The 16,572-nt window shown below is 38.6% G+C and overlaps 1 protein-coding gene across 1 annotated transcript in view; it reads left to right on the plus strand.

Moving 5' to 3' along the window:
• LOC140229034 (uncharacterized) overlaps positions 1-16,572 on the plus strand; it is a 68,473-nt gene that overhangs the window by 37,184 nt on the left and 14,717 nt on the right. Inside the window, exons 6-15 of the mRNA XM_072309295.1 lie at positions 3,770-3,858; positions 4,617-4,781; positions 5,344-5,453; positions 6,205-6,351; positions 7,528-7,826; positions 9,448-9,622; positions 10,465-10,599; positions 11,015-11,112; positions 12,214-12,281; positions 12,818-12,873. Of these exons, the coding sequence (XP_072165396.1) occupies positions 3,770-3,858; positions 4,617-4,781; positions 5,344-5,453; positions 6,205-6,351; positions 7,528-7,826; positions 9,448-9,622; positions 10,465-10,599; positions 11,015-11,112; positions 12,214-12,281; positions 12,818-12,873 (1,342 nt within the window). The remainder of the gene's footprint in view (positions 1-3,769; positions 3,859-4,616; positions 4,782-5,343; positions 5,454-6,204; positions 6,352-7,527; positions 7,827-9,447; positions 9,623-10,464; positions 10,600-11,014; positions 11,113-12,213; positions 12,282-12,817; positions 12,874-16,572) is intronic.

Genomic DNA, 16,572 nt, shown 5'->3' on the forward strand with positions numbered 1-16,572 from the left:
TCATAAAGCTGTTCGTGAAGTTACGAACAACTTACGAGCGACTGGTGATCAGTTCTGATGTGCTATACCTATCAGAATTTCAATAATTCAGCACAAGATCTGATCACTAGTCGCTTGTAAGTTGTTCGTAACTTTACGAACAGCTTTATGAAACAGGGCCCTGAAGTTTGTTTGCATTTGCGTGGAGGGTATTGTTTTTGCGTTGTTTTATTTTATTTCATTTGGTTGAGATTTTTTTGGATACCTTGGAATCATACTAGTTAGTATGCAAGTTGTACACTACCCAGTATGTCAAATCTTGTTGATAAGACCATATTATGTTTCTATGGTATCAATGTGATTCATCCAATTGTCCTAAGCCAAAGATTGATGGCTGTCGCCTTCAGTCAGTGTTCTAGACCCATTGTCATCTGCTTATCATGCATAGAAACTTTAGCTGATTAGCTAGACATTCAGTGCAAAGTTGACACAGAATACCAGGTAATCAAACAGAAAACATGCCTGAAGGTACGGTAGGCCTGATCAAATGGCTGGAGTATTGAAGTCATGATAGCGATATAAGCAAAATCACATGCCATGTCCTAATGCTGTATGGTCTTTGTTTAAATCCATCGAGTCGTCAACACCGAATTTTTAGGGTTTGGTCCTTGATCTTTTTGTCCTTTTTTTTATTGCTCATTGTTAGTGTTTCATATTGTCGAGCAAACAATTCTTTTGAACCCTTTTATGTTGATATGTAATCTTTTTTCAATAGCCTCTAAGCTGCTAAATTCATAACTAATTCCTGAATTAGCAGCATGTACATTTAAAAAAATAAAAGCTCCTGTTTCTCTGTGAAGTTAGCATATCTTGTGAATTTCGTTCTGCTTTTTATATTTATTTTTTGAAATTCAATGAATCAACCATTTTTGTATACTGTAGACCCAGAAATATTCATGGCATGAAACTTTCGCAAATAGCCACTGGCATTCAATGCATTGTGTAGACAGGTACTAGTGCAGTCACGTGTACATGTACTTCTGCAAATCTCGGCTTTTTGTAAAAATTCATGAAAGTTTCAAGCAAGCGAAAATCTCTGGTTTTTCATTAATCTCTATTCAAGGTCAAATATGCAGTAAACTTCAGAATTGCCAATTTTAGAAGGACAAAATTACTCCAGGTTTTGATGGATAAACTGATTATGATTATATTCTGTAAAGCACAACCTGTATACTGTGCCTTGAACTTGTGCATTTTAAATACTTCTGTATAGTCGTAGTAGTGTTTGTCGTTTTATCAGCTCGTAATCATGCATAGAAATTAGTAAAAGGTTTATTTAGGAAAGAAAAAGAAATTAAAGTGAATAGGTAATAGCACACTTGTCAATCCAAGTTTAAGCAGACTGCACCTATATCACAGACTACACCCTACTTTGTATTTTTGGAGGGGAAATGTTTGGCAGCTCCAAAACTTCCATTGTAGCATGAGAATAGGAAGTATTATTGTATTTATGGTGTTTATGTTGTTGCTGTGAATGTGTGTGCATTTTATTTGTTTATGTTGTTGCTGTGAATATGTGTGCATGTGCACATGCACATGCACATTGCTGTCTGAACATGTACAGTATGCATGTGTACCACAAAAGATGAAATGTAAGAAGATTTCTTTCAAACAAAATAGCCGGGTTCAGGGGACAGAGTTAATGATTACCAGATCGTCTTTCCGTGTACTGTGATACTGTGAGATTGTTTGTACGTGTGGCCCACCCATAGTGAAAGGGGTCAAGGTGTATTGTCCTTTGGGCTGTTTTTGTTTGTTTGTTGTTGTTTTTTTAACTGCAGACCGAACCAGTACGTTAGACACACACACACGCACACACACACAAAGAATGGGGAGGCGAAGAAAAGGACTGCTTCTGGGCTGTGCTTCAATCCTTTGCTTTCAAACTGTAACCTGGCATATTATTCTCACACACCTTTCTGCTACCATTGTACACTGTAGCACATAACCTGATGATATGGCTAACAGGTTCAGTGGCTGTTTGCTGGGTGAAGTCATGCTTGAAAAAACTTGCAGTGTACTAGTGTAGTCAAACTTGTTTTTATAGCGATGGAATCCATCATGCACAGTACGGTAGCACCCCAAAAAGGAGTCAAACTGAAATGAGGGTGAACTAAGTAAAACACACACACACACACACACACACACACACGCAACACACACAAAAAAGAAATAACACTGAAATAATTGAAAAGTTTGTTGCGCAAAGGAAATACATGTACAATGTACATAGTATACTGGTATCACTACCATTTGCTCTGAAAAGTACACATCACTGGCCTTAAAAGGAGTTTGGGTTATTGATAAACATACAGACCTGTCAGAATGAACCGTGAGAACCATTGCAACGACTGCCCATGAGGCGACCAACCTTGATCAGGTGTCAAATATGTATCAAACAATGAAAAAAAATTGACCTTATTTTACCCAGATGTTACAATTGGGGAAGAAATAAAATGAGGGATTTGAGAGAGATGTCAGAAACATGGAGACTCCTGTGTACATATTGGTGAAGTAATACAAAGGTGTTACCCGCTTGTGTGTATATCAAATGCATTTCTACCATATTTTGTGGTTGCAAATTATATCCTTAGATATTGTTTCATTCAAGTTTATGTTTGTGCTGTCCCTTTCTCAGAAAGAAAAGATACATTATACATGTTGTGGTATGAACAGAACAATAATTCCTGTGGGTTCAGGTTGTTGTTGGTGTTGACTTTTGTACAGTCAAGCAAATGTGCCAGAGTTGAGGAGACCTTAGAAATACAGGACAACGAGCACTTAAACACATTGCATATAATCAGTTTGTTTTTGCCTCAGAAACCTTTCATGACCAAAGATTTCCTACATCTCATCAATGCTTTCTTACAAATGTTGTAAGATAATCAGACAAACTGATACAATGACAGAGATCTTTGCAGATCATGTTTCAGTGGAAATGCTGGTGCCTGTCTCTCCACAGTAAATCTAGATTTTTTCCATTTATTCACGATTCGGATGGGGGGGGGGGGGGTAAAAAAGCTAAATATGTCTACATTGTAAATGCCTGGATGGGTTTTGAGGGACAGCTATAGAGAAGGTGAATCATAACTATGTGTGTAGGTGGGGAACACAATAGGTTAGATTGGTTGAGGGAATATCACCCAATACAGTGTGCATAATATGGCTGCAATCTTCTACGAGTTTCACTTGTAGCTTTATTACTGTCACATACAATTTGTACATGATATGCATACGTGATGACAGCTCTTTATGTATTCAGCGTGACCTTCTGTAAGTATGATTGATGTTGTTTGTGGTGTTGAAGTAGCTGGAGTCTGAAATGGAGATACACCCATAACGGCTAGCCTGTAGGGTTACAAGAGGAATACAACCAACTTTTAATTCAGCCTGTGGGTCAGTTCGAATGAAAATGAATGCAAGTGATGTTAAGGCAGTAGTCAATGTGTTGATCCTATAAGGATGCGTTATTCATATCTATTTTGTATCCCGTGAGACAAGATAACAAGGATATATGAAGGTAGTAATGTCCATTGTACCTACATATATGCCAGTATGTTTTCCTGTTTTTACTGTGCTCTCAGATGCGTGATATTCCTGCAGAAAATGCAGTGGCACTGCCTTCTCCGATGCCTCTGAGGCTCAATGCATTCTGTATCCTTGTGCAGGGATCTACATTTTGTACTGGAGATGTATCGTCTACATGAGTTATCTTTGCTAATCCTCACAGATCCCCAGCCTTACACCTGGAGAAATCGCCCATGAGGCAGCGCAGGATCCTCGAGCGAGGGGAGAGGAGCTACTCCAGCGTCATCCAAGGTAATCCTTTCTCGATTTGGCACTAGGTGTCAGAAGATAAACTGCATTCAGGATTTTAGTGCTTGCTGTACAGCTACCCATTTGTCTTTGATGGAAAAAAAAAAAACCCTCTCTGGAGTCAAATGAAAACAATCAGTGTGCAGTAGTAACAGGAATTTACAATAGTGTTTGTATGCCACGGTATTTGTGAAAGTCTTTCAAATTTTTGCTGTGAGGTTTCTTAATCTCTGTAAATACTTTTGAGTTGGGGTTGTCATATGTGTTTTACAAATCTGATCAACCAGAACAAGAATGTACATTGTATCAAATCTACACCCTCTGTGGACCCACCCATGAAAGTTTGATGATACAAGATCATAGTTGATTTGTGCCTTCCATGGAAAGCCTATTCAGTTGGAACTCCTGTTGTTGTTGTTGTGGGGGTGGTGGTGGTAGTTTTTTGTGAAAATTGTGAAGGGGATAATGTGTTGGTGTTTGTTTAAGTTTTGTTTTTGTTTTGCATTGGCACTTCACAAACCATGCAGAAAAGAGATGCCCAGTCAAAGCCATATGTCATGACCACCTGTCAATCAGGGCCATCTGTCTGCAAGGACCACTTTTGCATTTGATAAGCTGTCATAGAAGTCAAATAAGAATAGAACCTAAATAATTACAGCAAAGGACTACATCCACCTGCTGTGCAATATTCTCTCTCCTCCCCTTCAATTGTCTGTAACAATTCTTACGGTTGTAAACCACTCATTCAACCCCCTCCATAGGGAGCAATGGCCAGTTGGTGGATCTAGCCACAGCAGACATTGACATCTCGGCCATCACGCTGGCTGACCAGGAGCTGAATGCCAAACTCCTGGAGGAGTCCAAGAAGGCCAGCGAGAAGTTCAACAACCGTAGAGGGAGGAAGTTCACCCCCATGCAGAAGGAAGGTGGGCTATGCGACTCACCCTGCTCCTTTCCTTGGGTTAAGGATACGTGTTTGCATACAGTAGGCCCGTGTTAGGCAGTCCCAACCAAAATTGAATGCACACATCAAACAGTGACATATCATCCATTGTGAAGAGTTCGTTCATTCAGCCAACAAGGCGTGGGCTGGAGTAATGTGTTGATGTTTTTATCCTACATGTACATTGTATGTTCTGGCTGGAAGTAGTGGACTGCAGAAATGTGAGATATGCTTCTCATCGTTCATGTGTGGATATCATGACTGGCAAAGTGGTAATGAGATGCATGTTACAAATCCATTTTGGCTGGTTATGGAGAACTGGATTAACACTGTCAAGGAAAGAAAATTGTGCATCAAAGAATGTTGAGGAGTATTTCATGAACAGGGGCTTTGGGCTGGATTAATTTCCTCCAAATGGTGAATGAGTTAGAGTTACCACCCTAAGTATTGTGCTAACAAAGCATTTTACCAGTTATTACATGTACACCTCCCGATCTTATGTTTTTTTGGTTAAGTTTTGTTTTTGTTTTTTGTTTTTTCTTTAGCTGCTGTTGAGAATGGTCTGGAAGAATCAAGTCCAGAGTCTTCTCCAGAGCTGCCAAAAGAGGGTGTCAGTCACAAGTCCATTGCAGAAGAAGAAAGAGTAGGAGCTGAGGTAAGGAGATTACATTACCCATGCCTATTGATACATAAATGTCCAAAGTATAAGATCTGTTTGTATACAAAGTAGTCTTCATAGTATTCCCACATATACAACTTGTAGTACACGCAGTGTTTATGTAATACCAAAAGAAGGCAATTTCATCCAATTTTAGTACTGTCATTCATTATAGTGTGCAAGTTGAAACTTTTTACACAACCGATTCTTCTTTTTTTTTCGCTGTGCTGGGTCTATCTTAGTGAACTTTACTTCCATAGTGTTGCAGGCAAGGGTATTCTGTGCACATAATTCAGTGTCGTAAATATATTTGCTTGTAACTATTCCTGCAAAAGTTGAATGGAATGCAAAATTCACAGATTCCAACACTGCAGAATATTTAATGTTTATTGATGAACATAGGTCCCGTTCCTACACTTTTTATTTGTTCTGTCATCACTGGATTTTTATAACATTCAGTTTGAATTAATGAAATTACAGACACACAAAATGTGTAGCCTTTGAATTCATAACACCCATTCTTTCACTACTTTCAATCTTTTATTACAAAACAAAGAAAGCAAAGAGTAGTCATTAAAAAAAATGCTGTCTTTAAGGAAGTTTGATGCTTCTGCAGTGAGTAAAATAGATTGGAATATTGATAAAGACTCTATCTCAAGACGGATGTCCTGTAGATAATCCGTCTGCTCTGATTCTGCTTTGTGCTGAACCAGAGCCTAAGATCTACATCATCCTGTTCTTGTCACAGGGTGACTCCGATCCCGAGGAGGTGAAGGGAATTAGCAGGAAAGACTCTGACGACATCGACGTCAAGGCTGACATCATCAAGGCCATTGGACCAATCACAGGCGACCGACCTCCCAAATCGAGCCTTTCTAGCTCAAAGATACGACAGGTAAGACATTCTCATAGAAGGGTACAATTTTCCCTCCATTATCCCCACTGGAAAGCCACCCCCGAGTAAATGTTCAAACCTGTGCAGTCTAAAGTCACTTGCGATTCTATAGATCATATATCGTCATGGCAACTAGACAGATCTCAGGTGAGTGACCTTCCATATCTAATCTTATCACGAAGATAAGGCTACTAGGAATGCAGGAACATTCCCTTCCCCCTTTCCTTAGGGGGTATCCACCTCCACACATTTAGTTGATTAGTCAACAAAAAATCAATGTTGCTTTCTTTTCTCACTCTTCCTTCATCTGTCCCTCTATATCTCTCTCTCTCTCTCACTCTATCTCTCTCTCTCTATCTCTCTCTCTCTCTTAGTCTAACCACAACAGCCATCCACATGAATTCTCAGCGAAGGCAATCTAGAGAATGCAGCCATAGGAGACTATATAATGACCTTTGTAGTGAGAGATATGATATTAATGCGAAATCAATGCAATTATGGTAAATCCTCCAAGGAAATGTTTTGAATAGTGCGAGTACAGTGTGTGATGAGCTCAGTTGAACAATGACAGTTTCTGTGTACGAGGAGATGCTGCCAATGCAGTGCTCCATCATATTCTTCCAGTGCAACAAACTAACTGACCTAACTGGCATCACTAGGTTTTGTAGAAACAAAACACAATTTCGTGACAGAAGTGACAAGTATTGGTAAGTTGACAAGCAAAGTTGACACTTTATTTGGTAATACCTAACACCATTTGTGACCTTCATTTGATATTTGAGCTGCAGTTAGATGGGATTTTTATTCAGTGTTGTTCAAAAGTGTACACTCATTGATTTAAAATTTTCACCCAACATGTGCCATTTTTAAGAGATGAATGTTTAAAATGTATGTTATACTTTAACAAGAAGTTATGGAAGGGCCTGTTTTATATGGTGTTGGAAGGATACATATTACATCCATGCAATAGCCCAAAATCTGAAAGTTATGCAAACCACCTGTTGGAAATGTCCATGGCTTTGTTTTCTTCTCTTGCTAGTTCAGCTTTGAGTCAATTCACAGTGATGCAGTTCATTTTGTATGATGAAAGAAGACTTGAATTTTCAGGTCTTGCTGTTTTCTAGGTTTTTCGAAAGATGCACATTCCTTCTTAATCTCTGTTTGTCTTCAATGAAGGAAAAGAAAACTAAGCGTCCCACCTTCAAGCAGCCAATGCCAGAGCTGGCGGAAGACACAGAATTTGAAACCTGCGAAGACACGAGCCCAACATCCCCCCTGCTCTCGAATGGAACGCTAGAGGCGATGAGCGAGGGTTGCAAGGACGTATGCTGCGTGGACTCGGCAGCGGAATGCTCCATCCAGCCGGAGGGGACCGTCAAGTGGGAAGGAGGGGAGGGGGAGAACAAGCAGAGGAAGAGCTCAATATTGTCCGACTCGCTGTTGAAGGCTCTGGGTCTCAAGAAAGGAGATGGAGAGTAAGTATCTAGCTGACTTCCACCCCCTACCCCGCCCCACTTCCACCCCCTACCCCGCCCCACTTCCCATGGCCACTTCCCAGAATCCCACAAATTGGAAGATATTATCAGCTAACTGTATCATATTTCTCATGTCAAAAGATCTGTTTCCTCACTGTGATGTGTGGGTTTCGGTTACAACCTCTATTATGTTTATACAACCTTTTTACAGATTTCTTTTATGAATTTGCGAATTCTTTCAGGAAGTTCTCATATGTCTTCGCTATGAAGCTCTGTTATATGCTTACGTCCTTTTTACAGATTTTTCACTATGAAGAGACCCCAGCAAATGTGGAATGTCTTCACTGCTTTCTGAAATGTGCTTTAATCGCACGGTACAGTATATACCAGTGCGGACTGCTTAACACTGAAAAAAAAAAAAAAAAAATGTAAAAAGTAAGTCACCTTGTACTGTGGTCGCAAGCATAGGTGCAGAAATCTTGCTGTTCAGTCATATCCCCCTTTCATGTTTATTTTTCGTTTCCATATTTGCCAAATTCAGGAAATTTTGTTATCAGTGGAGTAAATATTGCAAATTCTCTCTTAAGTACAGATTGGTTTGCTAAAACTAATTCTGACCTTCTGTGCCCATTATCAGCATTAGGAGTACAAGGAGTGGAAGGGAAGAATATGTCATTGTTTTTTTTTTTTTGTTTTTTTTTTCACTGTCTCTGTCTTTAATCTACTTTGCCTGTAGGTAATGTGTTATAAACAAAAGTGTGCTCAAAGTTCAAAGTGGATTCTGCCTCTATAAATCAGTCATGTCACTGCAGAACCACATCAAATGTTGTGAAACCACCAGCAGGCTTGTGTAATGTGTAGAACTGTCATTGTATCCTCATACAGTAGGTATTTCCTGGTTTTACTGAAATTACATGAAAGGGAGGTATAATACAGTATGTGTGAAGGTTAGCGTCATCGAAAAGGATTTCAGGAAGCACTGATAAGGTATTGCGTGCAGATGAGGAAAGGAAAATTTTGACTCATTCCCTATTACCAGCTCTAGTTTAGATGATCCTAGGTGACCTTGGGTGAACTTGCTCTCTGCCAAGTGATTGGTTTAAAGGATGTTTCCTCTGAAACTTGAAATAAAAGATGTTAGAATAGCAACTCTTGCTCGAGTGGCAACTTCCTGTTACAATAGCCAATTCAGGCAGCAGGATTCTTGTCATTACCATGGCATATGCCATTGCAGCAAGAGTTGCTATCGTAACTTTTATGAAATGGGGCCCAGATTAACTGTAAAACTAGAAATTTTCACGAATTTCACAAGGAGCCGAGATTCACTGAAGTCGAATACACAAAGTTTTTGTCTACACAATGCATTGAATGCCAGTGGCAATTCGTGAAAGTTTCATCCTGTGAAAGAGGCCGTAGACTCCAATTCATAAAAATTTCATGCCTCAAATGTTTCTGGTTTACATGATCATTTCGTGATACCCTATGTTGAAATGTACACTGTATGTGCAATTTGTAATTGACCAAACCAAGCAGTTATGGCTTCCCTCAACTTACCAACTCCACGCCAAAGCTCTTCAAGGGGGTCTTTGATTCCTAACCGTGATCCCTCCTCTCTTTGCAGTCCCAACACATCACTAACGGAGCAGGAAGTGGAGGAGAAGTACAACTCGCTGACGTTTGCCTTCAAGACTGACCGGATGACGCTGGAGCACCGCTTCAAGCTGCAGCAGCACCAGAGGAACGTGGTGGAGCAGAACCTGCAGGAGGAGATGCAGGAACACACCACTGTCGTGCAGGTGAGAAGGTTGGGGTCCCCCCAGGGAAGGTGTGGTCCTAGGGTTCAAACCCGCACTGGGTATCCATTGAAAAATGTTCATTTTGCTGATGACTGAAGACCGATATTGAGTAGGCATGACCTGCTATCAGATAAGTGTACATCTTTCTGACATTCATCCATTGAGTAATGCTATTTGTCAAAGGTTTCAGAAATTTTGTAGAGAAATGTTGTCCCATACTATAAATGCATGACACATGAATTAACTGAAAATGATGAAAGTTCTTTTTTTTTTTTAAGCTGTAATTACCCCTTTATGGCAAGTACCATCATCCTATCATGTTAAGACAAATTTGATTGAATTATTTCCTTTTGCCGAATGGAAACAGGCTGATAAAATTTGAATGAAATAAAGAACTTAAATGAAACAATGGAAGGATTTGTCTGTCACTTTAAAAGTGGAAATTTTTGCATGAGAAATAGTTCATGCTCATCTGGGTAAATTTTTTTCTTTTATGTTTTTAATTCTTTGGAATTAAAGATAGTATAAAATATTCTTACATATAACAAGCAAGAATATCTGCATGCTTATATCTTCACACTGGCCTCATGTTGCACTACATGCTGGAAATTCCACACTGCAAAAATTTCAACTTTTATAGTATTTGCATTTTTTCTTCACAGTGAACTAGTCTCTTTGGGCAAATGCAATACTTAAACTATGGACTTGTACATTGTGTATGATGTGCAGTGCACGTGCATCAGTCATATTTATACGTAACTGCATCCACAGATTTCTAATCCAATGCATTGCCGATGCTATGTTTTCCATCTTTGTCATCACGCATGCTATTTCTTTGGCAGTCACTGGAGAGAAGGTGCGCAGAAGATGAGATTGCGCGGACGGACATCAACAAGCTGAAGCAGCACATTGATGTCATGCAGTACGCCTTTGTCAAGCTTGCCAGCAAAGCAGAAGGTTATGGAGCAGTCCAGCAGGTCAGACTTGCAAGAAAGTGTAGTAGCATTGCATTGACAAGGATGTAGGACACATACGTTATGCGTGGCAACCACTGCCAAGATTTTCTTGCAACTGTTTATAAGGCATACATGTTGTATCCCCGACTTTTTATACTATCTGTGATGAGAAAGTGTGCTATATACACGGAACTTTGTGTTATGCATGATTACACATTTTGCTCTTACTCTTTGTAAAATCACATTGCCTGATTGGTAAACCAGTAGACAAAATGAAAAGCAAGGAACCAGCATGGGTTTTTAATTATAAGTAATCCCTACATTATTTTTTTTCAATTATTTAATATATACTTTGTGAATGTTGTGTTATATTTCAATGTGTGTTCCTGCTGTCTCACCCTTATCATCTCTCCCCCCCCCCCCACCCCCCTATCAGGAAGAGAGATTGAGCAGAGCAGCAGAAATCATGGTGAGCCATGTAGAGAACATCAAGAGGCTGCTAGACAGGGAGAGAGCAGAGCTGGCGGAGGCCAAGTGAGTGTTAGAAGAGGGCTTGATCCAGCTGATGTAACCCTCAGAGAATCTAGTGCTTCTGTACTAGACCCTCCTTGTGTGTTACAACAGACTGCCATTGATAGGTGTATGAAACATGACAATGGGCTTGACATTAAAGGGGATGGTTAGTAACTGATCAGTGGGAATTAGTGGGAATGCTGGGGGATGATTGCTGCAGTTCTTGTGGGATTTATTTAAGAGTACATTATATATCTATTGTTGTGTGAAAATTGTTTGCTTCAGAACGGTCTCATATTCAAGTAATGTGCAGTTTAATGCCCCGTCACTGTACAGGCATGCTAACCTGGAAACATTAAACTGTACATTACTTGAATATGAGACCATTCTGACGCAAACAATTTTCACACAACAATAGATATATAATGTACTCGTAAATGAATCCCACAAGGATTGGAACAATCATCCCCCAGCATTCCCACTGATGAGTTAATAGCCATCCCCTTTAATTTCATAATGCAAAGACGTGGCCTATATGGGTTGTACTCATCCAATATGTTTGCATTTCTAGTTTTGTCAGTGTCTTCTAGTATTCACCTACATGTACCGTACAAGTGTATATTAACAAAAAACAGTTTCATGACTATTTTGTCTATGAGGCCATTGGCATTTGAATCTTGTATGTCCATGTGCAAAAGACAAGAAGTGGAGGATTAGGCATTATGGCTCTTGTTTGCAGTATGATGAAACATACCACATCCATTCTCCGTGACAGAAATATTCACACTCACAATTCTTTATCCCATGGACTCATAACAGAGTAGAGGTTCTTTGTTTTGTTATGTCACTAGTTAATGCTATTTGCCAAACTAGTCTTGTTTTGTGAAGTTATAACTTTTCCACCAAATCTTGCAATATATACAGTGTACAGGTAGGTGTGGACATACATGTACTCTATTGCATAAACAATCAGGAAAAAAAAAACCCAACCCAAAGACGATGTTTTATAGAAAACTTAAGCATCAAACTTGCTCATAGAAATTACTCAATTCTTTTTGTGTGTGTGAAGTCGGTACTTTCATGCACTTTTCATCTACATATATTTGTTTATTTCTTTTGCAGGAAATTACTCAAGGACAACAAGATTCTCATGAGAGGGAATTCAACAAATAGTTTAGGGTTACATGATGGTAAGTGTCAGCTTTCTAAGCACTTGGATGTGTGAAGATTTTTGCCATAATATGGTGCTGGGGTCAGTTTAGCAACCTACATGTAGTAGACATGGGCATACCTATTTCACTGCCATGGAAATGAGGTCTGTAATTGTTAGAAGCATTATCATGTTTGATTTTAGAACTGTTAGAAGTGTTCTCCCAAGTGCAGTAATTCCCTCCTGAATTGCTGACATTTAGACAACATGTTTTGTTGATGGGACCTACTGCAGTGTCATGACTGTATTGTGTCAGTGTAGTTCTGAAGTATTTGTTGGTTTGACTGTAAATGGGATGTGTGCACAAATGAGTATTGAGAAGATGTTGGAAGGAATATTTTTCTGCCCCATTTCCACTTGATTTCAATGAGCAGGGTGAATAATGTAATGCACTTATCATATGACCATACTTATCACGTGTACATTGAGTTCACCACACTGCCCTTTGCTACAACTGTACATGCCTTCTTCTAAATGTGCAAAGTAATGTTGTGCTTGTTATATCTTATCATACAGACACGGAAGGCAATAGGCTCAGACGGTCATCAACCCTGACTAGTCCATCAATGAAGGTGAGCGAAAGGATTGATGACTGCAAAGCTTTTCTTTCCATTCTTGTTCTCTTTGTCTGTGTGTGTGTGTGTGTGTGTTGATCTGCGTTTGTGTATCAATTGTTTTTTGTCATAGCACAGCACTGCAGAGATGAGCTCTGTCCAAATGAGAGGAAGGGAGGTTTGTAGAAACTGACTGTGTATCAAATACATACATAGTCATATTGAACAATATGTGGTACAGTATTTCACTAACCTTAACAGACCTAATATGCTTCTACTATAGCTCATTTTGCTGTTCATAACCTTTGGTGCTTCTGAATTAACCTCAATTTGGTATACCGGAATTGCTACCGTAATAGAAGTGAAACAAAAACGATTATTCTTCATGTAGTATGGTTTTTCTGTATAATTCTAATGGTAGTTGTTTCATAGTGATATGGCTCTATCACACTGATTAGTTGTAATGTTTCTGTGACACTGCAGAAAAATGTCTCATTTATTTTTGTAGAGTTTCCTTCCAGTGTCAATTTCTGTATATTATTTTTTAAAGCACTGTATATAATACTGCTCAACATAGATGAGAGAATTTGAAAGTCTGTTACAGAGCTACTGTCGATTAGTGAAGTCTTTGAGTAGAGTGGTTCACTTCCTATGTGTATCTCTTTAATTTCTCTTTTCAATTCCTGTTTGTAATCGATATCTCTTTGAAGAGACCGAATGGAGACCAAGTATGTATTCCATTTTATTCTCCTTGCATTATGCATCTGCAAAAAACAGTCTATCAATGACATCACTGGCATTTGACCATTTCTTTGTTTATTGTTTCATTCTTTCAGGTTTATTGATAGTGCATTTTGGTGGTGGTTTCCTATTGCTGGTTTAGACCTGGAAATATATCAGAAAATCTTCTTTTTTTTTTCCAAAGAAAACCTTTTATTTCCCATATATTTGATACTATGACAAGCTGTATTTCAAGGGATGAACATAATCTAGGAAGAAAACGTGGAACATGTCATGTAGTTTGTGCAGGATTTTAGGCTCAGTAGTACTATGCAAAAGTGGTGTTGGATGTATGTGCAATCCATTAATTAAGACATTAAACTGCAGAAACTTGTTTGACAGATAAAGAAGCTTGCAGATGTCTAATATTCATTGACAATTATATGTCTAAGACTATGAAACTGTGGAAAATTTTGCAGGTTGCATGCAGCGTGTTCTGTCATGCACGTCACATAAATATTGGCAGCACTGTATGTGACACTGGTATGTGTGGACCAGTGAATATGGTAATGGGTGGTGCATTATGCAGGTGTATAATAATGTTCCATGAGTGTTGCATCATTTACTTCATCATTTTAATGTTTGTTCAGTTTGATCGATTGTTGGCATGAATCTATTTTAGTGGATGCTTTGTAAGGTACAGTATAAGAAGTAAGTGTATTGACTCCGCCAACTGCTGTTAAAAACTTAAAAAAAAAAAAAAAAAAATCATTCCTCACGCAGGGCAGTCAGAATTGTGTGTGGGAAATTTGGTCACAGAAGACATTTGTTAATGGTTGATTCAACACCTGGGCTGCTTGCTCCACTATGCCATGCACAAGTTGGCATCTCTTACTTCCAAGGAGCAGCTTGGTTATAGGTGGTACAAGTGTATGCTCCTGGAATATGTAGTGGTAGACGTATCATTTTACATAGTGTTTTTCTCTTTTGCATTTTGTTTTCTAATGTGCCTTTCTTTTTTCTGGTAGGGGTTGATTCAAGATATTGTGAAGAGAGTCAAGAAAAAGAATATATACATCTGTTTGGCAAAAAAGAAAAGAAAAGAAAAAAGAAAGAGGAATTTCAGAAGGGACTCGAGAAACATATTTCACAGCCTAAACATAAAGCAGGCTCTTGGTTGTGGATAGTAAGGGTACCCTAAAACTGGTAGTAACTTTACATACAATCATCTCAGTTCTCAGGTCATTCAGTCAGGACAGACATGTGTTTCCTCCACATTTCTCCTTAGCAATCACAATAGGCTTTAATCCTGAATTTATTGAATTGGAGATGGCACCACCCATACTGGGTCTATTCCACACATTGGCATTGTACCCATTCAAAAGGCAGTTATCCCACAGTCAACTGAGAATTGAGTGGTGACTATGTCTCCAAGTTCATCCTTTCATCAGTGCAGTGAAAGTGGCATTTCATGTGCAGAACCACTAGGAAGAATCAGGAAGGCAGATGATATTGCAGATACTTGACCCAGACAATTTATTTGAAACTGACCTTTGGTCAGCATTGGAGACCTCAGCGGTCACAACATTCTTGACTTTTTGTGTGTGTTTGTGCGAATCTTCGCTTAATTGTATCTCATGTGCATATTTCAGTGCATTAAAAAAATCAACAAACTTCAATTCAAAGTGAATTATCCCCAAGCATTCCTGCTACAAGCTCATCCTTAGAGGATTAGTTATTGTTGGCTCTACAACTTCTTCTTTTTTTTTTTTTTTTAGTAGAACAGAAACAGAAAGAAGACATTGATACGATAGAGAACCATCATTCAGGCAACAATGATTTTGTCAAAGCTTTCAGTGCACACTTCAAGTTGAAGAGGACAGCTGTACTGTTTATTCCTCAGTGTTTATTGATCCCAGTCCGTATATTAAACACTGGGTTGATGCTTTAGGGGAATATACACAAAGTAAACCAATCCTTTTCAGTGTACCGTTTGTACGATTAACACGTTTGTATATCATTCACATGTACTCTCATATGTGGTTGTGCCCATTTTGCTCTCCAATGTATTAACATCTCATGCATTAAGTCATTACTCTATCATTTTAATTTAGATAACAATGTGACAATATGCTGTGTAACTGATTTTGCACTTTTGCACTGAAATTAATGTTTTGTAATAGATTCCAGATTAACAGTGTGATGAACAATAATGATTCAACTCAAATTAATGATTCCTGCATCAAGTTTTTTTAATTGAAACTGATTGACAAATTGTCCTTCATTTGATGTACATGCATAAACACTGATTGTGCAATGTTTAGAATAATAATAATAATAAACCAGCGACCTCCTGATTGCTAGACAGGCGTTATATAGCCACTTGACTACTGAGCTTTCGCCCAATAGCCAGTGATGATCGTGAGATTTGGGGTTCAAATCCCAACCTAGTATGTATGGCCAGTGATTCTTATCTTGGCTTATCACGCACACTGAATAATTAGTGTATATTACTGTCAATGAAGAACAAGTCGTCAATCAACTGCAATAATTCTGCTCTATTTATGCATTCATTATGCCTTGAAAAAGGAGGAAAAGTAAAGTTAGTGCAGTTACTGAAAACAATGTTTCTTAAATTTCCCCAAGAACATAAATATTTTTCCACGCAAAGTGTGAAGGTCTCTTCTCCAGTTTTTGTATGATGTGGAAGGAATTTCCCCTTATACTAAACTGTCCAATGTCATCCTAGCATGATGCCTCATCTTGCCTCATAAAAGTATTACTTAGGTAACTCACAAAATGTGAGCATATCGTAATGGACCTGTGCTTGTTGGATATACATATATGTGGTTCAAATGATTCTTAAACAATAATAGAAATAATACATCAGGTCTTGATGCGTATTACAATTGCTTGCCAACTCCTTTTGGAAAGAAATTTTAGATGTCTGCCAGTAAAATGTTTTATCTTTGATCATAAACTCATCAGTCATTTAAA

The sequence above is a fragment of the Diadema setosum genome, chromosome 5 (assembly GCF_964275005.1).
Source record: "Diadema setosum chromosome 5, eeDiaSeto1, whole genome shotgun sequence".
Lineage (NCBI taxonomy): Eukaryota > Metazoa > Echinodermata > Echinoidea > Diadematoida > Diadematidae > Diadema > Diadema setosum.